The sequence below is a fragment of the Notechis scutatus genome, chromosome 4, assembly GCF_049901735.1.
Source record: "Notechis scutatus isolate UNSWTSFEM ecotype Mainland chromosome 4, rNotScu1.2, whole genome shotgun sequence".
Lineage (NCBI taxonomy): Eukaryota > Metazoa > Chordata > Lepidosauria > Squamata > Elapidae > Notechis > Notechis scutatus.
The window spans coordinates 60,402,572-60,429,024 of NC_142012.1; the positions used below are offsets into that span (position 1 = coordinate 60,402,572).

The following is a 26,453-nucleotide window of genomic DNA, read 5'->3' on the forward strand; positions in this document are numbered from 1 at the left end:
CTTACCTCACTGAGCATGCGCACGCCTCACAGCTGATTGTGGGGTTTTTTTTGGTTGGTTGGTTGGTTTGAGACCTTGTTCAGCCTCCCAGAGGCTTGGAAAAAGCCTCTGCAAGGCTTTTCAGGCCGAATTATAGGCCCGTTTCGTCACTTCCTGTAATACCGGAAGTGACGAAACGGGCCTATAATTTGGCCTGAGAAGCCTTGCAGAGGCTTTTTCCAAGCCTCTGGGAGGCTGAACAAGGTCTCAAACCAGCCAAAAAATCAGCTGAGAGGCGCAGTGCAGGTAAGGGGGTGGTGTGTGGGGGGGAATTGCATGCGCATATGCCGGGGGTGTGGGGGTGCACATTGCATTCTGGGTGCTAGCATGTGAGTGCGGGTGCGCTAGCGCACTTGCAATTTTTGGCACAGGAGCCCCAAAAGGTTAGCCACCACTGGTATAGGATCTCCTGCCCTGAGCAGGGGAGGCTAGTTGGATTAAAAGACCTCCAAAGTCCCTTTCAACCCTATTATTCTATGTTCTGTGTTCCATCTTTTCTGATCATCTAAAATCAATTTGGGTTTTCTACCTTATTATGGCCTTTCTTTCAGAATTAAATGCTTTCAAAATTACATGTTCCTCGCTTAGTTTTAATTTTTTTAAAGCAATGCTGTGATTAACGGGAATTTTACAGAAAAAGATGAAACAACTCACTGAAAAAAAATCAGAAACAATTTTCCTCCATGCATTGAGCATTTAGTGAATTTATACACACATTCACTCTTTAATTGCATGTATGCAAAGCAGGATGTGTGGTCTTGATTTACTAACCAAGGCCTATGAGAGCTTGGTGCTGCATTCATGGACAAACTTGCACATGTGCTGAGAAATTGGGCAAACAAGTTATTCCAAGGAAAACCAGACCTTTCTTCACATCCACACATTTTGAATGCTCAGCTCCTCAAATGAAGGATACACGTGGCCCATTTGCTTTGAAGACTCATTGGCAGATCAAAACCATTATAGCTGTTGCTGTTTGCACAATCTACGGTTTTACAGAGAGAACTCCTGTTGAGCTAGACTTTAAAAAGAATAAATAGGGTCTTAAATAGGGTCCAGATATCTTTTGGCTGTCAGCTGTTATCATCTACTTTCTGGAGTCATCTGCACCCATTATGATCCGTATTCATTTAATCTTGTCAAGGTTCAGGAGTAGGCTGTTTCTAAAATTATACTTCCTACTTCATGTTTTCACTGAGGTCAGCTGCAGTTCAAATGTTTAACTGCCAGTATTATTTTAACTTTCCTTTTGGTAGCCGTCAGCCTCGTTCCAATTTATGTGTAGACATACATCATCAGACACTATACATGTATGCGAAGTGTAGAAATCCAGGTTTATCCTTTTTATTGAGGTCTGTATAGAGAGACGAAACCACCAAGGAACAAAATTTCTAAGCCATGTCCAACATAAGTAGTCCTCATATCAGACCAGCTACACCAGTGGTAGGATTCAAAAATTTTTACTACCAGTTCTGTGGGCGTGGCGTGGCTTGGTGGGCGTGGTAGGGGAAGGATACTGCAAAATCCCCATTCCCTCCCCACCCCACTAACCTGCTTTCCAGCTCTGTTCTCCTGTGCAGGGCAACCAAATGAGACCCAGCCAATTAACTGGGATTCGGGAGGCGGAGAATAGATGGGGCAGAGCCAGTCAGAGGTAGGATTTGCCGGTTCTCCAAACTACTCAAAATTTCCACTATCGGTTCTCCAGAACTGGTCAGAACCTTCTGAATACCACCTCTGAGATACACTAAAGATTATTGTTTATCAAGGTAGCCCTGTTCAGTTATTTTAAATAAATAGGAAGCCATCTGTTCATATTGAGTGCAGTTGGAAATGAGCAAAGTAGACCTAACACTTCAGAGTCATTTTTGCATCCATTGCATAGCAAGATAATGTTCTTTGTTACCAACAGTTGCTCTTTACATAGTAGTAGAACAAAGTAAGGAGTAGTACCAAGAAAGTGTTATTAGCACTCTTTTAACCCACTGTCTTTGATTGCAAGTAGACTGTTGCTGGGTTTAAGAAAAGTTCATTTGAAGTGAGAGAAATTTCCAATAACTTCATGGACATATCCATGTAGATTTTGGCTGCAGCTTCCACTGTCATCTTCTCAGAAGTCATCTTCAGCTTCTCATTCAAGACATTATCGAAACTTTAGATTCAATTAATCCTGTTCTCTCACACAAGAACTAAAAAGGTCCAACTCTACATACCTTTTTCAAGATGAAAACTCAGTAGATACCTACTTGGCCCTTCCTGATTTCATGATGAGTAAATACAATTACATTTATGTCGCAAAATTCCATATTGAACTTTGGCCTGGCTTCATTCTCTTCTGCGATATCATATGAAACTCCATGTATTCCTGATTAATTAGGAAAGGCTGGTCTATTGATAGGGGCCATATTTTGACCCTATTGTAACTAACAGTGGTTTAGCATATTAATAAACAGTGGTTTATTAATATTCCCCAGCAATTTCCTTCACCCAAAACCCAGAAGCCAATTAAGTTCAGCCAAAAACAGACCAAGGCTAGTCCAGAGAGCAATGGCCAATGAGTCCACAAGGCACTTGAAAGTTTCCCAAACAAATATATGGACATTCTCAGTCATCCAGGTCATGGCTGTCCCAAAGTTGCTTTTTCAGGAGGCAACTGGACTTTTTTATGGTTTTTTTTCTTTGAAAACATTTTGCTTCTCATCCAAGAAGCTTCTTCAGCTCTGACTGGATAGTGGAAATGGAAGGATTTATAGTCCTTGCAGACAGCTGGTGACCCTGAGGACACAGATAAGCTTCCAACTGGCCTTAACGACCCTCTAAAAGGATGCGAATGACCAGCTGTCTGCAAGGAATATAAATCCTTCCATTCCCCACATCCAACAGAGCTGAAGAAGCTTCGTGGATCAGAAGTGAAATGTCTTCAAAGGGAAAAAAAGAAACAAGAAAGTCCAGTTGCCTCCTGAAAAAGCAAGTTTGGGTTTCCCAAACAAGATCAACCCACCAGGCAAAATTAAATCCACAACACTACAGGGCTCACGAGGCAAAAAAAAATCCAGAGTTCACAAGACACAATCCAAGTCAAGGGGATCCATCCAAAGCATGGCAAGGATCACAATGACCAGGAAAAACACAGTTAGGAAATATATATGTTGTGTCCAGCCTCTGTCTGCTGTTCTAAAGAGCCAGCTTCTGGCACAGCCCATCAAGAAGGATGAGGCTTCCTCCTTTCGAGCAATCTGGCTGACGTGCTCTGCTCCTGCCTTTTCTCTGCCCTACGTGTTCTTGGATCAGGTGAAGGAGACAGTTCCTCCTCCTCATCCCTGACTGGCTGCAGCTGCATGCTTTCCCCACCTGAAGCCTCAGGGCTATCTTGCCTCAGCAGTGCTTCAGCCAAAATCACTCTCCGGCGGTTGCTTGGAGCCACTGACCAACTTCCCTCCAGACATGCCTGAAAATGGTTCACCCCCTTCCAAACTGACACCTGGAGAGATATCTGGGGAAACATCCATGAGAGTTATCACACCTATTTATTTCTATTTAGCATACGGCATACAATGTCAGGGAAATTTACACATGCTAGACACAATGCAGTCCTGGAAGCCTAAATTGCTAGTTCGTTCTGTTTGGCGCTTGCACAACTAACCTTGGTTCCAAAACCAAGAGAATTTTGGAAGGAAAATTATGTAAAGGGATTTAAGACTCTTGTCTGTCTGACAACAGAGTCATTTTCCAAAAGCTGAATGGAATGGGGGCTAAATCAGAGAGAAGAGAGTAACAGACAAATCGAATCTGAAAAATGAGCCAGATTACCTTGGGGTGTGTGAAGAAAATAGTTCAGATAAAGTTACCTCAATACATTTCTTTGCCCAGCAGAAGTCCCCTGCAACGTCCTTCTTGATGACACAGCCAGACTGGAGCACATGCAGCCTATTTGTGCTTCTTGGTGCACGCACACCAAGAATGCACACAGATACAACATGAAGGAAGACCCAGAACAGGTGTACACAATATTGCTCACATTATCCCAATTAGACCATCTCACACACAAATACTTAGAGACAACACCCAGGTGCACATCCTGATTCATCTCTGAGAAGGAAAGTACCAGAGGTGGTGGTCAACAGGTTCTGACCAGTTCTGGAGAACCGGTAGCGGAAATATTGAGTAGTTGAGGAGAACTGGCAAATACCACCTCTGACTGGCCCCGCCCCCATCTATTCTCTGCCTCCTGAGTCCCAGCTGATCGGCTGGGTCTCCTTTTGTTGCCTTGCACAGGAGAACGGAGCTGGAAAGCAGGTTAGTGGGGTTGGTAAGGAATTGAGATTTTATGGTATCCTTCCCTTGCCATGCCCACCAAGCCATGCCACACTCACCAAGCCATGCCTACAGAACCAGTAGTAAAAAAATTTGAATCCCACCACTGGAAAGTACCCATATATTTCTAGAGATTCATTACATTGCTTTATGATCTAGAACAGGGGTGTCAAACTCAAGGCCCCATGGGGAGCTTAAATCTCAGCCACGGGACCACTCTGGAAGCAGTGAAGGACCAACCTGCAGTGCCTCTGCCAGAAAAAAAATTGAGCTTGGGAGGGCTGCATGTGGCCTTCTCTGGGCTCCGTTTTCAACCACGATGGCCTGCAACCCTCTGCCAGCAAAAATGGACTCCCCGGGCTCCATTTTCATTGGCAAAGGGCTGCAGGAGGGTGTTGCGGCCAAAAACGGAGCCTGGGTGGCAGTGGTGGGATTCAAAAAAAAATTTCTACCGGTTCTGTGGGCATGGCTTGGTGGGTGTGGCAAGGGAAGGATACTGTAAAATCCCCATTTCCTCCCCACCCCACTAACCTGCTTTCCAGCTCCGTTCTCTTGTGCAGGGCAACCAAAGAAAACCCAGCCAATCAGCTGGGACTTGGGAGGCGGAGAATAGATGGGGGCGGGGCCAGTCCGAGGTGGTATTTTCTGGTTCTCCGAACTACTCAAAATGTCCACTACCGGTTCTCCAGAACTGGTCACAACCTGCTGGATATCACCTCTGCCGGAAGGGCCATGCGTGGCCTTCCTGGGCTCCATTTTGGCTGGCAGAGGCTGCAGGAGGCCGTTGCAGCCGAAAATGGAGCCTCAGTGAGTGACATTGAGCTGACCATGCCCACCTCAGCCACACCCGAGGTCAAACACAATCTTGATGCGGCCCTCAATGAAATCGAGTTTGACACCCCTTATCTAGAAAGAAATGCCTACAGCTCCTATGGCCCCTGTTGGTGAAGGGTTTGGGGAGGAATTCCAGAAGCCATGCTCTATGAAGGCTTTTCCTGCCTTGTTATGGACCGTAACCCACCATGAATTCTTTCAGATAATAATTTGGTGATGAATATTTCAAACCAACAAGTCAGTGATAAATTTCCCCAGTGGAGCTAGTCTAAATCCACTGGGATGGACAGACTGAGCTGAGAAGTTGTCCCAGTGAAAACAAGAATGAGTTGAGAATGAGTCCTGCAGTAATTCTTCGTCACCATTTTTTTCCCCTTCTATAAATGGTCTTCTACAATCACCGAGGCATCCCATTTATTTCATTGGAACGGTAACAATTTCTTTTTAAAAACAAATAGGTGGTAAGAATACGTGAATGAGGAGTGTGAACCAAAAAGGATGATGAAAAACAAGAATCAACATTCGAACAAACCTGATGGTTTGTTTCAGGGACTCGTCAAACTACAGGTTCCTAGACAAGGCCTGGCAGTTTTAAATTCTGAATAGTGTTTGCAATTTGCTGTCCTAATATTGCAAAACTCTGCAAACAAGCAAGGCAGATGAGTTGGTGATAAGAACATAAATACCCAGATAAGTTAACTTAGAGAAGAAATCTGGTAGGGTTTCTGTTGAGCAATATTAGTCATTGACTCGGCTTGTTTTTACGTAGCAAAGGAACAGGGAAAAAAGAAGGAATGTAATTAGTGGAGCTATTTTATTTTTAATTAAAACTATAAATAAATGTTTAGCCTATCATAGTTCTCCAAGATAGATAGATGATAGATAGATAGATAGATAGATAGATAGATAGATAGATAGATAGATAGATAGATAGATATAAAAAAATCTCTGGAATTAATCAAATTAAACAAAATGAAAACATACTTTTAATACTCTTGCTTACTCAAGTGAAAGAACAGTCACTTTCAAGCAATTCCTGCAAACTGTTTTTTTGGGTGGGGTGGAGTGCGGAAACAAAGACATCAGAGGAATATATCAAAAATGGAAATAGCAAAATTCCACCCTCATCCCAGTGGAATCTGCTTCACATAAGAAATTGGAAATAGCAATAGGACTTAGACTTATATATCGCTTCCCAGTGCTTTTACAGCCCTGTCTAAGAGGTTTATGGAGTCAGCCTCTTGCCCCAACAATCTGGCTCCTCATTTTACCCACATCAGAAGGACGGAAGGCTGAGTCAACCTGAAGCCAGTCAGGATCAAATTCCTGGCAGTGGGCAGAGTCAGCCTGCAATACCACATTCTAACCACTGTACACTGTGTTCCATGCCAGCAAAGATAGCAGTTGTTAATACAGGTAGTCCTCAACTTACAACAATTCATTTAGTGACCATTCAAAGTTACAACAACACTGCAAAAGATGAGTTATGATCATTTTTCACACTTACAACTGTTGCAGCATCCCCTTGGTCACACGATCAAAATTCAGGAGCTCGGTAAACTGACTCATACTTACAATGGTTGCAGACGAGTCATGGGATCACCTTTTACGACCTTCGGAAAAGCAAACTCAATAGGCAGATTAATTTAGGAACTCCTTAAGTTACTAACTTAATAAAGGCAGTGATTTACTTAACAACTGTGGCAAGAAAGGTAGTTAAATGAAGCAAAATTCACTTAACAACTGTCTCACTTAGCAACAGAAATTTTTGGCTCCATCGTGGTCATAAGTCAAGGGCTAGCTATTCTGTCCTTTGATTCAATTGTTGAATATAAAGACAGATAGATAACTCTACAAATTCTTCCATACAAAATTTCTTTTATTGGATTATATTAGGTATCCTCAAGGTAACTCACAGTTATGTCAAGATGCATCTAATGTCCAATTCTTTGCATAGTTGAAATCATAGTGTAAAATGATAGTAATCTTTCCATCCCATATTTCATCCCGTAGTAGTGGAGCCAAAGGAGAGAGGCTAGCACGAAGCTAGGGTCCGAGCAAGAGTGAAGAAACCTCCCCCAAACCACCAAGGGTCAATTCAGTGACCAATCAGGGTTACAGATGTGGCCACATGACATGAACTACATTTCCCAGGATACCTTAACTACATTTACCATGATGCATTCCCTTAACGGGACAGCTCCCAATTCCTGACGAACTATACTAATTCCCATTAATTATAACTGGCTGGACAGCACACTAGCCGTACATATCAGACAAAAGAGTTGATGCTGAATGTACATGATAACTTTGAGCTTTAGCAAAAAGCCACTGGGCATCTCTGATTCCTTTTAATAAGTACCAGATCTCTCAAAGTCTAACTCTTAACAATTGTGGAAGTGCGTCACATTTTGTGTTCTTGCATTACAAAAAAAAGAACAAACCCCACTCATTTCAAAACCCCAACCCTTTTCTGCCTTTTGTTTCAGCCTCTCCAAGGTTATATCATCTCATTCCAGATGGTGAAATTACCAGCCTTAAGATCAACCGCAGGAATCCCCACGAACCTCTTGCCATTCGAGTCGTGGGGGGCAGCGAAACGCCTTTGATTCACATCATCGTTCAACACATCTATCGAGACGGCATCATTTTCAAAGATGGGAGGCTACTTCCGGGAGATATGATCTTGAAGGTAAAAGTTCACATAATGTTTTGACCAAGGCTTCCAAGACTGTAATTAAGCACACGCTTAGTTAAAACAACTCTTGTTTTATTTTAAGGCTGGGAATTATGTTCATTCCCAGCCTGTAATGAGTCCCAAACAGTCCCTCCAGATAAGCACCCACCCTTCTCTCCTTTGAATTGCTGCCAACAACAAAATGGACTATAAATAACCAACCGAAGTACAAAGTCCACACAGAGCTTCAAGGATTAATCCAAATAGAACGAATGACTTTGCTTCCTGCAAAGGTTTCTTTACCTGTGATAACCCAGGGTGTGGCACAAAGGCAACACCATCACATAAGTAAGAAAAGTCCCTTTAACACCTCCAACTTTGCCCCCAATGTCCAGTAACCTTCGGCTGGAGAAAAAACTCTCCCAGGAACTGCCTTTAAGTTAAAGAAATTTAGTCCGAAAACAAAGTACATATAAACTATAAATAAAAATCCACACAAACCACGCTGCTGCAATTAACCGGATAGGGCAGGAGAAGGAATTGCAGACATGAAAGGCCAGCAAAACACACACAGTTGGGAAGACGCCAGGAACCCAGATAAGCCTCAATGATACCAGATAATTCACGATTTGCTTCCAACAAGTTGCTGTGTGCAAACTCCCTTTTTAAACACTGTGTTCCCAGCTGCAGCTAATGAAGGGAATCAGGGCCCTTTCCTCCCCCATAAGCCACACAACTCACATTGCTCCCTTCTCCGTTCCTCCCTGCGTGTCCTAGGATGAAGAGGGGGTTCTGGATCTTCTTCTGAATTCCCTCTCCCTTGTTCTGCCTCTTCCCTGCTCTGCCCAGCCGGACTGTGCCCTTGCCCAGTTTCTTCCACAGCCAATGGAGCCACACTCCCACTCCCTGTCAGCTGCTCAGCCTCCCACTCCGAATCAGATTCTGACAGGGGCATGACATTACCTTTGCACCTCCTTTATACCTTAGGGGAGGGGCAATCCCCTCCAAGCCTTACTCCCAGGTCACCCCTTTTGTCTTAGCTGTTCTTGCCTTCTAGCAGCTCTGCACACACACGCACTGGGAATAGGCTCCCCTTGATCCTCTGCCTCGCTGCTGCCAGACTGTGGAGGCTTCAGAGTCAGCACCCCACTCCCAGATGGTCCTGGCTCCACCTCTGCATCGGATGCATGACCGTTGTCCAAGTGGCCCACATGGAGTTACGACCTTTTGCAGCATCCCCATGTTCACATGATCAAAATTTAGATGCTTGGCAACTGACTCGTACCTATGACCATTGCTGTATCCCAAAGTCATGGGATCAATGGGGAAACCAGATTCACCTAACAACCAGGTTACTTAACTTACCAGCTGCAGTGATTCACTTCACAACTGCAGCAAGGAAGGTGGGGCAAAACTCACTTAACAAATGTCTCACTTAATAACAGAAATTGGGCTCAATTGTAGTAATAAGTCGAGGACAGAAGAATAAACCCACTTTCTAGCACTGAAACATGAACACATTTCTTTAGGATTCGGGGGTTTAGAAACACTCCATCTTATCTCTGCCTCCCACATTATTGCTGAAATTTCTTTACATCTTTTTTTTTTCTTTAATTGCAGAGTAAAATAACTTTAGTTGCTGGGGAAAAGTTATGTTTGACAGAAACCTTCTCAGAGAGTTAATTGCTATACCATGAAACTGTATCGCTAGATCTTTTATTTATTTATTTTCTTAATAGCGTTGGAAGCACTAGCAAAGGTGGGGGCAAATATTCTAGCAAAACATATGAAAACAGCTTAAACAAATCTTGGGTATGAAATGTTTTGGTTGGGAGCCATTTCAACGGTACATGACTTCCCGAGCATTTAAACCCAAGACCATCTGCAAGGTAACACCCAGCCACTCAAGTAACAGCTCAACGAGATGTCCTGCCTGGAAACCATAAGAAGCACTCAAGAGTGATTTTCATTTAAATTTAGAAGGCTGGTAAGAGGTTCCCCTTTTTAATCCAAATAACATCGAGTTGAGTGATTACATGTGGATAGATATAGATCAGTGATGGAAAACCTTTTCATCATTGCATGCCAAAAGTGTGTGCATGTGCACCAGGGGTGGGATGCTACCGGTTCTGCCCGGTTCTATAGTGCCGGTAGCTCTGAAGAGCAGCAGACACAGAACCGGTTCTGTGTTTGCTGCTGTTTAGCCCACCTGCCCGCCTGGGCTCTTACCTGTCCTTTATTTCCTGCTTTTTCAACCTCAGCTGCTTTGCGCGGCACAACAGAGGTTGAAAAGCAGGGAAGAAGAGGCTTTCCAAACGCTGCGCACCTGCGCGCTGTGCTTTTCAGCTCTCCGGGTGGCACAGCCTAAGGTTGTGTTACATGCGCATGCAGCGTGCGTCAGGTGCAAAACGTAGTCACCGAACCGGTAGTAACACCAGTTGAATCCCACCCCTGGTGCGCGTGCACGCACGCACACCTGCACCCATAATGCAATGTGTGCGTGACACCCCGTGCCCCCCTGCACATACATGCACATATCCCTTTGTGCCCCACCCCCACGCATGCACAGCAGATACTTGACAATCGGGTGGGATTCAAAAATTTTAAAAACCGGTTCTGTGGACGTGGCTTAGGTGGTGGGCGTGGCTTTGTAGTCATGTGACTGGGTGGACGTGGCTTGGTGGTCATGTGACTGGCTGGGCCTGGCCAACTCAATATCACTCACATCGAGGCACGCATCTCCTTGCCTGGTCTCTCATGACTGTGGGGATGCTGCAACAATCATTAGTGTGAAAAAGGGTCATCAGTCACTTTTTTCAGTGCCATTGTAACTTTGAATGGTCACTCCACACAAGCAAAGTACCAGCAAAGGAGGGGGAAAAAACTCCAGAGAAGTTCCTGAGACAGGAAGTCTAGTCCTGCCAAGAATGTAATAAGGGTTAACGGAGAGGCAGTTTCTGTAAGCAACACCAGAATGTTTCCTTCCTGCCTTCCTTACAGGATTAGGCCAGTAATTTCTTCTAACAGCCGGTTCTCTGAACTGCTTAGAATGTTAACAACCCGTTCTAGCGAATAGGTGCAAACTGGTAGAATCCCACCCCTGCTGACAATCAGCTGACTGGCAGGGGGCATACGTACATGCTCAGTGGATCTGTTCCCGGCGACAACTCACATGCCAGCAGAAATGGCTCTGTGTGCCACTTCTGGCACACATGCTATAGGTTTGCCATCATGCATATAGATTCTAGAGAAGAAATGGGACAGAAAACAACGTTCCTGCAGACCGGCAGTAAGCGCAGAGTATGATAAGCGAGGAACTGCTGGACTAGTCTAAGGAAAATGAAAATTGTATAAAGATTTGATTTTTCTTACAGAGTTGTCAAAATCTGGAATATCTTACCCGATTCACTTGTCTCAGCCACTAACTTCCCCAGTTTTAATTTTAACTTAACCTCTGTGTACCTTACCCCATGTTTATGAGATGTCCCTAAGGAAGCATGCATAACTGCACTAACATGCCTATCGTCTCTGTCACATTTTAATACTTTACCTAATCTTTAAAAATACTAATATTTTTCTCCTCTTGGATTTGTCATTCTCGTTTGAGGAGTAAACAAATAAAATTAAATTAAAAAACAGCCTTTCTAAGCAGCAAGACAGGAAAAAAGTTGTGAGGGAGGGGTGTTTAAGAGAGGATGCATTGTGATGGAAACTATCACTGCCACAAGAAGTCATCACACAACATGGTTGTGTGTAGTTCAGCCTCAGTTAGATAGAGTGGTGGTATTTGACCGGTTTGGCCCGGTTCGAGGGAAGCGGTAGTAAAAAATGCTACCATTCGGTCGAACCGGTAGTAAAAAAAACAGCTACTGGTTCAGCTGAACTAGTATTTCTTTTTTTTTCCTCCTGATGATCAGCTGTTTTGACGGTCAGCTGTGCCGCCATCCCCTTCGCTGTCTTACTGCTTCACCCAGGAGGCTTCCCTGAGGCCCAGGAGGCAAAAAGGGGCGTGAGAGGGTCTGTGCGCCCCTCCCTGCATGCCGTATTTTGCCTCTTGGGCCTCAGGGAAGGCTTTGGAGCACGGGGGGTGTACTGCAAAAAAGAAGCCACGCCCACCCGGTCACATGGCCATGCCCACCTAGCCACTCCCACAGAACCGGTAGTAAAACTATTTGCATCCCAGCCCTGGTTAGAGATGACTGACCTCCAGTTCTGTCTTCTAGGTCAACGGCATAGATATCAGAAATGTGCCTCACGGCTATGCCTTGTTCGTCCTGAGGCAACCTTGTCAAGTTCTCCGTCTCACTGTGCTCAGAGAGCAAAGGTACCAGTGTGGGAATGCTGGACTTTTTCCTGAGGTTCCTTGCCACAGGGATGAGAATTTGCACATTATTCTGAACAAAAGCAACCCAGAGCAACAGCTGGGCATCAAGTTGATCCGTAAGGCCAACCAAGATGGAGTTTTTGTGTTCAACCTGCTGGAAGGAGGCCTTGCAGCCTGTGAGGGGGAACTTCGAGAGAACGATAAGGTTTTAGCCATTAACGGGCACGACCTACAGCACGCAAGTCCGGAATGCGCAGCCCAATTAATACAGGTAGGTTGAAACAGCTTCCTCAGAACAGCTCTGAGGAATGGGGTGAATGCTTGTTTGAGAGGAAGAATGCAAACCACCTGTGTCTGCAGAGAGAAAAAAGAAAGGGGTGGGTGGGGGAATCCTTGTTTTTATTGTTGCCACAACTTTATATTTATGCATTCAGATGGCATTTTCTTAAATCGGTTTAAAATCAATCTGGTACGAGCACAGCCGTTTTGTGAACGTGTCTGAAAATTGGAAATTCGCTTATGCAGCCAGTTAACTGGGGGAGGGGGGACTTCTCCATGTGTCCCAATATGCAGGCTAGCAAGAAGCAGGTTCACTTCAGCATTTCCAGGCAAACCAGGAGACAGACCCCAGATATCTTGCAGGAAACTGGCTGGGATTGCCATGGTAGCCATCTGCCCTTCCTTGCTGACAAGGTGAGCCATGCACTCCTCCTCCTCCTTATGGTTCATATCATGAAAGATATTTTATTTGATTTATTTATTTGATTTATTGCTTACAAGATAATAGGAATAAGTATAAACATGAGTAAGAATATAGGGAATAGAATAGAATAGAATAGAATAGAATAGAATAGAATAGAATACAATACAATACAATACAATACAATACAATACAATACAATACAATACAATACAATACAATACAATACAATACAATACAATTCTTTATTGGTCAAGTGTGATTGGATATACAAGGGATTTGTCTTGGTGCAAATGCTCTCAGTGTCCATAAAAGAAAAGATACATTCGTCTAGAGTCAAGGATCATCAGGTACAACACTTAATAATAGCCATAGGCACGGGTGGGATTCTACCAGTTTGCACCTATTCGCTAGAACCGGTTGTTAACATTCTAAGCAGTTCGGAGAACTGGTTGTTAGAAGAAATTACTGGCCTAATCCTGTAAGGAAGGCAGGAAGGAAACATTCTGGTGTTGCTTACAGAAAATGCCTCTCCGTTAACCCTTATTACATTCTTGGCAGGACTAGATTTCCTGTCTCAGGAACTTCTCTGGAGTTTTTTCCCCCTCCTTTGCTGGTACTTTGCTTGTGTGGAGTGACCATTCAAAGTTACAGTAGCACTGAAAAAAGTGACTTATGACCATTTTTCACACTTGCGACTGTTGCAGCATCCCCACAGTCATGAGATACCAGGCGAGGAGATGTGTGCCTCGATGTGAGTGATGTTGAGTTGGTCACACCCAGCCAATAACATGACCACCAAGCCATATCCACCCAGTCACATGACCACCAAGCCACGCCCACCACCTAAGCCATGCCCACAGAACCGGTTGTTAAAAAATTTGAATCCCACCCCTGGTCATAGGGTATAATAAGCAATCAAATCATACTAGGAAACAGTCAATATAAATCGTAAGGATACAAGCGACAAAGTTACAGTCATACAGTCACAAGTAAGAGGGGATGGGTGATAAGGACTGATGAGAAGATTAATAGTAATAGTCGTGCAGACTTTGTAAATAGTTGGACAGTGCTGAGGGAATTATTTGTTTAGCAGAGTAAATGGGGACAAAAGGACAGGAATGGTAGGCATGATGGTGCACTTATGCATGCCCCTTACAGACCTTTTAGGAATGGGGTGAGGTCAATAGTGGATAGTTTGAGGTTAAAGGAATTGGGGGTTAGAGGATGTAACAACAGAGTCAGGTAGTGCCTTCCAGACATTGACCACTCTGTAGCTGAAGTCATACTTTCTGCAATCAAGTTTGGAGTTACAAATGAGTAACAAAAAGTAATAAAATGGGTTCTGATGAGGTCTGACTAACATATTAATGTTTCTAATTGTCCCCTCTGGAAAGCATTGTCTGAAACAATGCATTTTAGTTTTGCAGTTGTTTATATACCTTGAGGAAGTACTATTGATTTCTGAATGAGGAGAAGGAAGAGCACAGCAGATGAGAAAGCAGAGCTGAAGAAAAAGGAAAAGCAAATTGTTCTGTTTCCCCCATTTTTACAGCATCTAAAGCAGGGGTCCCCAACCACCGGTCCCCGGACCGGTACTGGTCCGTGGATCATTTTTTACCGGCACGCAAAGCTTGGGCGCCGCCATCTTGTTTCGACGGCGCTTCCGGGTTTTCGGTTGCTTCCGGGTTTTCGGTTGGAAAGTGCTTCCGGGTTTTCAGTTGGAAAGCGGCGGTTCGTGCCTTAGTTTCGTCGAAGAGGGGGGGGCGGCTTCGAATGAAGAGCCATCCATATGGTGATGGAGTCTCGCGTTACTCAGGTACCGGTCCGTGGAAGAATAAATAATCGTGAAACTAGTCCCTGGTTCAAAAAAGGTTGGGGGCCACTGATCTAAAGGATGCCCTGTATCAACAGAAGCATGAAAAACTCAAATTCTTTAGTGTCCCTGTTACAGTCCCTATTTTGGGGTTCTAAATAATAATTCCAGTTAAAAGACTCCAGAGTTGGATCTTATACTACAGTTCCCAATACTAAATTCATTCTGGTATTTTAAGTGTGACAAATTGGGATGAGGTTGCAGTAGTAATCCAACTTGTGTAAGATTTCCTTGTCTGGTCTTCCCATTTTCCCTTTCAACAACGGAACACTGACACCTGCAATTATCTTTTTTTTTTTTTTACATAAAATCACTTTAAAACAAGATGTAGCATTACATCTCTTAGACAAATTTTAACTCTCAGTTTAGAGTTAGATTCTCTCTCTCTCTCTCTCTCTCTCTCTCTCTCCATCCATCCATCCATCCATCCATCCATCTATCATCTATCTATCTATCTATCTATCTATCTATCTATCTATCTATCTATCTATCTATCTATCTATCTATCTATCTATCTATCTATCTTGTTCATGGTTAAATATTTCTCAAAACCAGTTATTAGCTTAAAAACATAAAGCCCAATCCGCATATTAAAAAGCTGCAGAAAATTCCATCAACTCAGATTTTAAAAATTCAGTATATCAGAAGTTACAAGGCAGAATACAGATGAATAAACCAGGGAGTGTTGGAGGTTTTAGCTTTCTGGCATGTCTTGCATACAAATTGTGCATACTGTAGAGATAATGCCTAAAACATAAATAAAAGGACTAGACAACTGCTAAACAAATTGATGAATGAATCTGAAAAGGGCTTCTAAAGTTGCTTCGAAATTTTTACCCAGCTCTCTGCTCATGTATATTTTCTGATTCCTGCTGGACTCATTTCAGTGAATCTCTTCGTGCATGAATTATTTCCTTTACACTATTGCAAGAACAAAATCTCTGTCTGTCCTTTTAAAAATTGCTTGAGTGTATGTTCCTTTGAAGAGGCTTATTTCACAGTTGTTGTGCAATAGCTGTTATCCCAATTGTATAGAGTTTTGGAGATGTCCAAATCAAATTGCTGCCCTATATACTTAGGGATTTTACACCTGTGTGAGAGAGGCAAAAAGCAATTGCTTGCACAATCATCCAGGTTCTTATACAGGCTGTTATCATGTTTAAATATTTCCACTCTGTAGGATAATTTGATTTTAAACGTCCCCATTTCCCCCCACCCGCTTTCTTACTTTGAGAGTCAACTCTCTGATGAGAAATTTCTAGAACACAGATGGAAACGTGGGGCCAATATTGCTTTCAAGTTTCTAAATATCCAGTGCCAAGAATAAGCTTCAGCCTTCAACATCATTTGTTATTATAAAGTGGTTCAGCTGTCCCTTTTGGCGGTGAGAACCCATGACATCCTGCCTCTATGAGGAAAGAACTTGGCTATGAAGCCAGTGACAATTGTAAACATTGGCTTGTCCAGCGCCAAAGATCAGGAAACCTGGGAGGCACTCCAGAGGTGGTTTTCAGCAGGTTCTGACCAGTTCTGGAGAATCGGTAACAGACATTTTGAGTAGTTCGGAAAACCGGCAAATACCACCTCTGACTGGCCCCGCCCCCATCTATTCTCCGCCTCCCGAGTCCCAGCTGATTGGCTGGGTCTTCTTTGGTTGCCCTGCACAGGAGAACGGAGCTGGAAAGTAGGTTAGTTAGGGTGGGGAAGGAATGGACAATTTACAGTATCCTTCCCTTGCCATGCCCACCAAGCCACGCCCACAGAACCGGTAGTAAAAAAAAAATGAATCCTACCACTGCCACCCAGGCTCTGTTTTTGGCCACGACTTCCTCCTGCAGCCTTTTGCCAGTGAAAATGGAGCCCAGGCGTCCATTTTTGCTGGCAGAGGGTTGCAGGCCATCGTGGTACAAAATGGAGGCCAGAGAAGGCTACAAGCAGCCCTCCCAAGCTCGTTTTTTTTCTGGCAGAGGCACTGCAGGGTTGGTCCTTCACTGCTTCCCTTGCCACACCCACCAAGCCATGCCCACCAAGTCATGCCACGCCCACCAAGCCACGCCCACAGAACTGGTAGTAAAAGAAATGTGAATCCCACCACTGATTATTCCCGCCGTATAATTGTGGAAAAGATGATGACCAAGTTTCACAGCAGAAATGGACATTACGTACAGAAATGGAAATTACGAAAGAGAACTTTGGAGCCCTATATTTATACAAAAAAATACAGGTAGTCCCTGACTTACAACAGTTCATTTAGTGATCGTTCAAAGTTACAACGGCCCTGAAAAAAGGGACTTATGACTGTTTTTCACACTTACAACCAATGCAGCATCCCCCATGGTTATGTGATCAAAATTCAGATGCTTGGTAACTGATTCATTTTTAGGATGGTTGACTTAACCACCGTGGCAAGCAAACCTGTCAACGGGGGCAAAACTCACTTAACAAATGTTTCGCTTAGCAACAGGAATGTTGGGCTGTGTTGTGTGTCATAACTCGAGGATTACCTTTACACACACAGGTCTCACACACACAGCCAAAAAACATGTTGATTAATCCAGTGTGCTTTTTTTTAAAAAAAAAGATGATTTGGAGTAAAATAATGGCTAAGACTAAAGCTGACCAATATGGCTGCTTGTCAAATTTGCTTCACAGCCAATTGGTAATGCATATGTGAAGAGCAAATGAAGAACATTTCTTCATATGTAGTAGCCCATGAGGAAATATCTCTCTCTTTCCTTCTCCCTCTCCCTCTCTCAACCTCGCTCCCTCTCTCTCTCCCTCACTCCCTCTTTCTCCCTCACTCTCCCTCTCCCTCTCTCCCTCATTCCCTCTCCCTCACTCTCCCTCTCTCCCTCACTCTTTCTCTGTCTCTTCGCCTCCCTCTCTCTCCCTCTCTCTCCCTCACTGCATCTCTCTCCTTCACTCTCCCTCTCTCTCCCCCTCCCTCTCTTGCCCTCTCCCTCTCTCCCTCACTCCGTCTCTCTCCCTCACTCTCACTCTCTCCCCCTCCCTCTCTCCCTCTCTCTCCCCCTCCCTCTCTCCCACTCTCTCCCCCTCCCTCTGTCTCCCTCACTCTGTCTCTGTCTCTCTCTCCTCTCCCCTCACTCTCCCTCTCTCCCTCACTCTTTTTCTGTGTGTCTCTCTCCCCGTCTTTCTCTCCCCTCACTCCCTCTCCCTCTCTCCCTCACTCTTTTCTCTGTCTCTCTCTCCCTCCTCCCTCTCTCTCCCACTCCCTCTCCCTCACTCTTTTTCTGTCTCTCCCTCTCTCCCTTCTCTCCTCTCTCTCTCTCTCTCTCCCTCTCCCCTCTCTGTCACTCCCCTCTCTCTCTCCCTTACTCTCCCTCTCTCTCTGTCTCTCTCTCTCCTCTCTCCCCCTCTCTCTGTCACTCCCCCCCTTTCTCTCTCCCTTACTCTTTCTCTCTCCCTCACTCTCTCTCTCTCTCCCTCTCCCTCACTCCCTCTCTCCCTCACTCCCCTCTCTCCCTCACTCCCTCTCTCTCTCCCTCACTCTCCCTCTTCCCCTCCCTCTCTCCCTCTCTCTCCCCTCTCTCTCCCCTCTCCCCTCTCTCCCTCACTCTGTCTCTGTCTCTCTCCCCGTCTTTCTCTCCCCTCACTCCTCTCCCTCTCTCCCTCACTCTTTCTCTCTGTCTCTCTCCCTCACTCCCTCTCTCTCCCTCCCTCTCCCTCACTCTTTTCTGTGTCCTCTCTCCCTTACTCTCCCTCTCTCTCTGTCTCTCTCTCTCCTCTCTCCCCTCTCTCTGTCACTCCCCCTCTCTCTCCCTTACTCTTTCTCTCTCCCTCACTCTCTGTCTCTCTCTCCCCCCTCCCTCACTCCCTCTCTCTCCCTCACTCCCTCTCTCTCTCCCTCACCCTCCCTCTCTCCCTCACTCTCTTTCTCTCTCTGTCTCTCAATAAAACCAATATACCCTTTCAGAAAATTTCATGAACCTAGGATCTCTGTAACTGCCAAAATATACTGGATATCTTTCTAAAGATTCAAAATACCTTTTTGCAAGGGAAAAAATTACAAAAATCTAGAGTTTCAGACATTTAGCTTCTGGCAAAAGAAAAGCCCGAGTCCTCTTGGATTCTTATATATCCCAGATCCTTGTGGAACAGGCGTGTTTGCAAGGTGTGGTCAAAACCAGTCAAGATGGTGGTCGCATCAGCACAATCAAATCCATGCCTGTCCTGTGCGTTATACGTAAAACACCAGCAGCGTTTTGACTGCGCTATTGTGATCGACCATCCCGGCGTTTTTCACTACACCCTGCAGTTGCTCCTTGTTGGGGAAGGATTCTGTGTCCCTTTTTTTATAAGCCAGGAAACCATTCCTTCACCTCCTTAGCAATAAAAATAATCTTCATTTCTATTTTTGTGATATATTTTTTTCTCGCTGGCAAGTGTGCTGGTTCGAAAGGAAATGTCTTTTTTTGCAAGTCAGCGAACTTTTGAACCTAAGCATGCAAATTCTATTTCCTCTGTCTCACTAAAGTAGGCTATTCTTAAAAAATCCTTCCACAAAGAAGATGAAGTTGTTGATCTATTCAAGACTGATCTGCTGTCAGCAACTTCATTTTGTTAAGAGGAGGAGGAAAATACCGATTTCTCCTTAGGTCATGAACAAAACCTTTTAGAAGTTTCTCTTAAAAGCTACGTCAGGAACAATTTCTCATTTAGGTTGCAATAAATGCCAAGCAATCATAAAGGCTCAAAAGGAATGCTGGTGAATGGGTTTCCTTCTTTCCTTTTAGATATAAAACAACATTTAAGCAGGGAATGAGGGGATAATGGGAGAGAGTAGAAGAAATTGAAATGTATTCTGTACTTAGTCTTTGTTACTGATAACCAAGGCCTTTAGTTACAAGGAAATGTTCTTTACGGTGATATTTTTAAAGGAACCAATTCCATCTAGGCTTATAACATTACTGTGGGGGCTCCATGGGTAGGGAGATCCCAATAGATTGCCTCCTGTTAGGTAAATATTGGCAGAAATTTAGTTGAACATGTTGATGGCTGTCTGGGAGGCTGGTGGCTGCCTCTGAACATTGCAAGATAGATGATAGATGATAAATGATAGGTAGATAGGTAGATAGATAGATGATAGATAGATAGATAGATAGATAGATAGATAGATAGATAGATAGATAGATAGATAGATGATAGATAGATAGATAGATAGATAGATAGATAGATAGATAGATAGATATTGCAATAAATGTATGTATGTATTTATTTATATGTATGTGTGTGTATACACACACACACATGCACACGTATTTTGCAATATTTATCATATTGGTATATCTGTCTGTCTGTCTGTCTGTCTATCTGTCTATCTCTGTCCATCCCTCATCTATCTTGCAATGTTCAAAGACACAGGCCTTAGTGCTGAGGAACACAAAATTCCAATAGTTGACAGACGAGCTTCAGATAATTAAAACTCTGTATTCACTGGTGGGATTCAAATAATTTAACAACCGGTTCTCCACCCTAATGATTTATTCCAACAACTAGTTCGCCAAACTGCTCAGAAAGTTAACCACCGGTTCTCCTGAAGTGGTGCGAACTGGCTGGATCCCATCATTGGGGATAGTGAAGGAAAGTGCGTTAAGAATGTGTACAATGGAACAAGAAATGAATGAATGATAAACTGGTCCCATTTATGAGCCATGGTGGCGCAGTGGTTAGAGTGCGGTACTGCAGGCTACTTCTGCTGACTGCCGGCTGCCTGCAATTTGGCAGATCGAATCTCACCAGGCTCAAGGTTGACTCAGCCTTCCGTTCTTCCGAGGTTGGTAAGATGAGGACCCAGATTGTTGGGGGAAGAGGCTGACTCTATAAACCACTTAGAGAGGGCTGTAAAGCACTGAGAAGCACTATGTAAGTCTTTGCCCAGTGACTGAATTTATGTTTGCTCTTTGTCCTTTGCAGAGTGTCCTCCATGCAGTTACCTGTCACGAAAAAGTGGTCATTGTCCGAAAGGATAATCTAGAGTCTCTGGGGATGACGGTGGCAGGAGGACTATCTTCTCAGAGAGAATGGAATCTACCTATTTATGTTTTAAGTGTTGAACCGGGTGGAGTCATCAGCAGAGATGGCCGAATAAAGACAGGTGATTGCATATCAGTTCGGAGTATACTTTGAGATGGGGGTTCCACCTAGCTCAGCTCAAAGCAACTTCATTTTTCAGTCTTTTATTATGTAACTTTTTAAAATGCATTTAGCTGGAAGAGGGTTTAGTTTAGTTTAGTTGTTTAGTTTAGTTTAGTGTCATTGCACCTCGTACAACGCAATTAAATGCCACCTTCAGTGTACATTATACTTCAGAAAACTATAAAAATAAAACAAAAAGACACAACCTTTACATTCTATACATTGAATTGAAAACGCCTGATATTGCATTAATATTGCACTATACAGCAGAATTCAAAAGAGCAACTGCCCTGGGATAGAAGCTGTTTTTCAGCCTATTTGTCCTTGTTTTTATTATCCTGTACCGTCTGCCAGATGGTAATAGTTCAAAAAAAAGGTGCCCAGGATGAGATGTATCTTTAAGGATGTTTTGAACTTTCTGAAGGCAGCGGGAGCTATAAAGCTCTTCCAAAGAGGGGAGAGGGCAACCCATGATCCTCTGGGTAGTGATGTTAACCCTCTGGAGTGCTTTCCTATCTGCCACTGTGCAATTGGCAAACCATACACAGGTGCAATAAGTTAAGATACTCTCTATGGTGCAGCGGTAGAAGGTCACCAGCAGTTTTTCATTCAGGTGTTGCTTTCTGAGAAGTCTCAGGTAGTATCATCTCTGCTGGGCCCTTTTGACCAGGGCTGCAATGTGAACACCCCATTTTATGTTGGCTTCTTCTATCATTAGTGTACTGTTGAATCTTGGGGAGGTTAAATTAGACTAGATTGGATCACAATAACACATTAAAATAACAGGGTTGCATGGGACCTTGGAGGTCTTCTAGTCTAACCCCCGGTTCAAACAGAAGTCCATATATCATTCCGGACAAATGGTTGTCCAATGTCTTCTTGAAATCCTCCAGTGATGGAGCAACCACAGTCTCTGGAGGCAAGCTGTTCCACTGGTTGATTATTCTCACTGTCAGGAAATTTCTCCCTAATTCTAGGTTGGATCTCTTTAATGATCTTCTACCTGTTACTTCTTGTCCTACACTTAAATGTTTTGCAGAATAGGTCAACCTCTTCTTCTCTGTGACAGCCTCTCAAGTGCTGGAAGATAGTTTCCATGTTGCCCCTAATCCTTCTTGCTTACTTCTCTTAACCATTCATCGTATGGTTTAGCCTCCAGATAAGTTGCTTTGTTGCTCTTCTTTGCGTTAATTTCGAGGGCATCAGCATTTTTTTTGTATCATGGTGAGCAGAACTGGATGCAGTATTCCAAGTATGGCCTCACTAGTACAGACAGTATTGTTCTGACTTCCTGAGACCGTATTTAATCACACACTTAGTCAAAATAACTCTTGTTTTATTTCAACGCTGGGAATTATGTTCATTCCCAGCCCATAATGAGTCCCAAACAGTCCCTCGAGATAAGCACCCACCTTTCTCTCCTTTGAATTGTTGCCAACAACCAACGTACCAAATTAACTGAGGGGAAAAAAACCGAAGTACAAAGTCCACACATAGCTTCAAGGTTTAATCTGAACAGAGTGAATGACTTTGCTTCCTGCAAAGGTTTCTCTATCTTTGCACCTCCTTTATATCTTAGGGGAGGGGCAATCACCTCCAAGCCTTAATCCAGAGTCGCCCCTTTTGTCTCAGCTGCTCTTGCCTTCTGGCAGCTCTGCGCATACGCGCACTGGGAACAGGCTCCCCTGGTTCCTCTGCCTCGCTGCTGCCAGACTCCGGAGGCTCCAGAGTCAGCACACAACTCTCAGATGGTCCTGACCCCATCTCTGCATCTGATACATGACCCTTGTCCAAGTCCTCCCCAGACTCCCAGACTGGTCCCTGTTCTTCCCCACTGTCCAATTCTGCTGCTGTCTGCAGAGGCTGCCGGCGAACCACAGCAAGTATAAAGTGGGACTATCATTAGTCATGATCTTGATGCTTTCCCACTGTTGATGCATCCTAGGGCTGCATTGACTTTTTTGGCAGCTACAGCACATAATGGTGTCATACTTAAGTGATGGTCTACTCAGACACCTCTCTCACACAGTTGTGCATTTGATTTTTCTTGCCTCAGTGGTTTTCTCACCACTGAACTGTGTCTTGCTGGGCTCAATGCTCAAGTCTGCCAAGAGCCTTTTGAATCTTGATACTACCTTCCAGTGTTGGCAATTCACCCCTACCTTGATGTCATCTGCAAATCTAATGAGTTCCCCTTCTCTCTCCTAACCTAAAGCAATTGGTGCTGTGAAACTGAAACTCCTCTCCTCTGCTTGTGTTTTGCATTTGGAAGAGATTTCTTTTCAGGTGGGGGGAGGGAGAGTAGAACTCCTCAGAGTGTGTTAATAATAATATAGGAAATACTAACGCTCTGATGGTCATTTTGAAAAATCCTTTCTTAGTGAGCACCTAGAAGCCAAGAGGAACATACATGCCAAATTTCAAGTTTGTAGGCTTTAGGGTTCTGGAGATTTTGTGATGATGCGTGAGTGGTATTTTGCTTTTATATAGAGAGATGAGGCTCCTGAAACACTAATCACTCCCATCCATTTCTGACATAACTTTATGGCATTGTTTTCAGTGAAGATTTTAATTTTTCTAAAGCTCCAGTTTTTTTCCCAATGGGAAAAGGGAAAATGAGTCACAGTATGTATAGTGATTGGAGTTTTGGATTAGATACATGAAGACCCCTTCAACTCCCCATTCAGCTATAAAACTAATTGGGAATTAACAGGCATTGACTATCTCTCAACCTGATCTTACCTCAAATAACAGCTATAAAAAATTACCAAATGCTGCATTTTTATACTTCGGAACCGAGAGGCAGATCTTAAGTGAATTTAATTTTGAATGTGCCTACATTCTGCTGTTATTAAAAAATAACATCTGATCTTCCTGTCAAGTTTTTAGCTTAATTTTTTTACACTGATGTCTACGTATGTTATCCAGTTCGGCATTACCTATTCTCAAGTGGGAGTCACCATCTAAAATGGCTGGAGATAAATTGAGAACAGAGAAGAAATTACTTTATAATTTATTCCAGATACCACAACTATCTGTAAAAACCTGACACTTTTTTTTTCAGGGTTCTTCCCATATTTAAACTTGTTTTCAGTGCTTCCAAATGTTAGCTTTGCACATCATTCTTGTGACAGCATGCTATGATTAGTTTAAAAGGGGGTCGGCTTTAATATGCACAATATGTCATTCCCTCATCTATAGCCATATTAATATTTCAATCCAGGATTGTGCATACTACAATCTTGAACCATGATTAATAATGATTAAATTCAAACCTTTGAATACCCACTAAAAGATGTTGATCTCTCTTACATCTTAAATATATGCAAGAATCTAGCATTCTTACTCATAACAGTATTGTTTTATTTTTATTTATTTATTTATTTATTTTGTCAAGCGATTATAAGATAACAGGTATAAGTATAAGCATGGTTATGATTACATGAAATGGATATGAATAAAAAAAGAAACAATAGGACAGGGACGGTAGGCACGTTGGCACGCTTTTGCACGCCCCCTACAGACCTCTTAGGAAAGGAGTGAGATCAATAGTAGACAGTCTAAGGTTAAAGTTTTGGGGGTTTGGGGAAGAAACCACAGAGTCAGGTAGAGTATTCCAGACATTGACCACTCTGTTGCTGAAGTCATATTTCCTGCAATCAAGTTTGGTGCAGTTAACCTTGAGTTTGCATCTATTGTGTGCTCTTGTATTGTTATGGTTGAAGCCATCAATTGTGTGCTCTTGTATTGTTATGGTTGACAGGTAGGACATTGCAATGTATAATTTTATGTACTATACTTAGATCAGACTGAAGGCATCATAGTTCTAGGTTGTCTAGGTCTAGAATTTCAAGTCTGGTGGTATAAGGTATTCTACAATGGGTAGAGGAGTTTTGAACTCTTCTTGTGAAATATTTCTGGACTTTCTCCACTGTATTAATATCAGATATGTAATGCGGGTTCTAGACTGATGAGCTGTATTCAAGTATTGGTCTAGCAAAAGTTTTGTATACTCTAGTTCATCGTGTGATATTATCTGAGAAAAAGCTATGCAGGATTAGGTTAACAACTCTTAATGACTTTTTGGCTATGTAGTTACAGTGGGCTCTAGCACATAGATCACTGTAGAGATGAGTACTTCAAGGTCCTTTACAGAGTTTGGATACTGTAGTCAAGCATTAGACCTCTTAAATATATAAGGAGCCTAACCCTTATATAAGGATACGATAAAACATACAAACAAACAAATAAATGTCAACTATTTGTTTAATGGATATCGGACGCCAACTATAGAGTTCTTAATTATTGTAAATGTAATTTTTCATTCCATTATTCTGTTCTATTCTGTTCTATTCCATTCCATTCCCCTCCCTACCGTACCCTACTCTATTCTATTCTATTTCCTATTCTGTTCTGTTCTGTTCTATTCTATTTCCTATTCTATTTCCTATTCTATTTCCTATTCTATCTCCTATTCTATTCCATTCCATTCCATTCCCCTCCCTACCATTCTATTCTATTCTATTCTATTCTATTCTATTCTATTCTATTCTATTCTATTCTATTCTATTCTATTCTATTCACAGCCTAAATTTGGCCCCACTCAGAGTGGTGAGCATAGCTTTGAATGAAAACCATTTCCACTGTTTTGTTTTTCGTGACCCTTAGGAGATATCCTGCTCAGCGTGAATGGAATTGATCTGACAGGTGTCAGCCGCGGAGAGGCGGTAGCCCATCTGAAAAATGTCTCCTCATCGGTTGTGTTCAAAGCATTAGAACTGAAAGCCTGTGAGACCACGGAAGGAGAAAACGGGGACTTATTGCCCGATGCCAATTTTAACCCCTCCAGTCAGAGTGAGTGGTCTCCTTCCTGGGTGATGTGGCTTGAATTACCAAGGTGAGTTGACGCCAAGAAAGTTTTATGACTTACGTGAGGCTTACGTGACTCTTGCTCAGCTTAATGCATGGCACATATATTTTAATTAAATCCAGGCTCTTCTGCCTTCCCCATGCTGTATCTGTTGTAGCTATAGGCCTAGCCATTATACAGGTTACACATTATGCATTACAGGTAGTCCTCAGCGTATGACCACAATGGAGCCCAACATTTCTGTCGCTAAGCGAGACAGTTGTTAAGAGAATTCTCCCTCATTTTATGACTTCTTTTGCCACCACTGTCTATGGAGATTTTCAGTCATCCAGGTCATGGTTGTCCCAAAGGTGGGTTTTTTCCAAGAGGCAACTGGACTTTCTTGGTTTTTCTTTGAAGACATTTCACTTCTCATCCAAGAAGCTCTGACTGGATGGTGAGGAATGGAAGGATTTATATTCCTTGAAGACAAAGCTGGTCATTTGCATTCTTTTAAAGAGTCGTTGAGGCCTCACCTGGAGGTTCCTCTGAGTCCCCAGGGTCACTTGAGTAGCGCAAATGGGTGTGGAGCCTTCTTGGAACTGTTGAAAGGACTGTGTTGTAGACTGGACATAGACGATGTCGTATCCCTCCCCCTCTGTTGAGAAAGAGTTGTAACTTTGA

General features: G+C 43.3%; 1 protein-coding gene across 10 annotated transcripts in view; it reads left to right on the top strand.

Annotated features, from left to right (window-relative positions):
- The window catches only part of LNX1 (ligand of numb-protein X 1), a 163,418-nt gene that overhangs the window by 121,533 nt on the left and 15,432 nt on the right, over window positions 1-26,453 (top strand). For 7 of the 10 annotated variants that reach the window (XM_087963521.1, XM_087963517.1, XM_087963518.1 and 4 more), the window contains 5 exons: window positions 7,677-7,879; window positions 12,088-12,459; window positions 12,762-12,881; window positions 20,699-20,879; window positions 25,589-25,817. In XM_087963521.1, the coding sequence (XP_087819647.1) occupies window positions 7,677-7,879; window positions 12,088-12,459; window positions 12,762-12,881; window positions 20,699-20,879; window positions 25,589-25,817 (1,105 nt within the window). The remainder of the gene's footprint in view (window positions 1-7,676; window positions 7,880-12,087; window positions 12,460-12,761; window positions 12,882-20,698; window positions 20,880-25,588; window positions 25,818-26,453) is intronic. The other 3 variants (XM_087963520.1, XM_087963522.1, XM_087963527.1) reach the window with 1 other exon arrangement.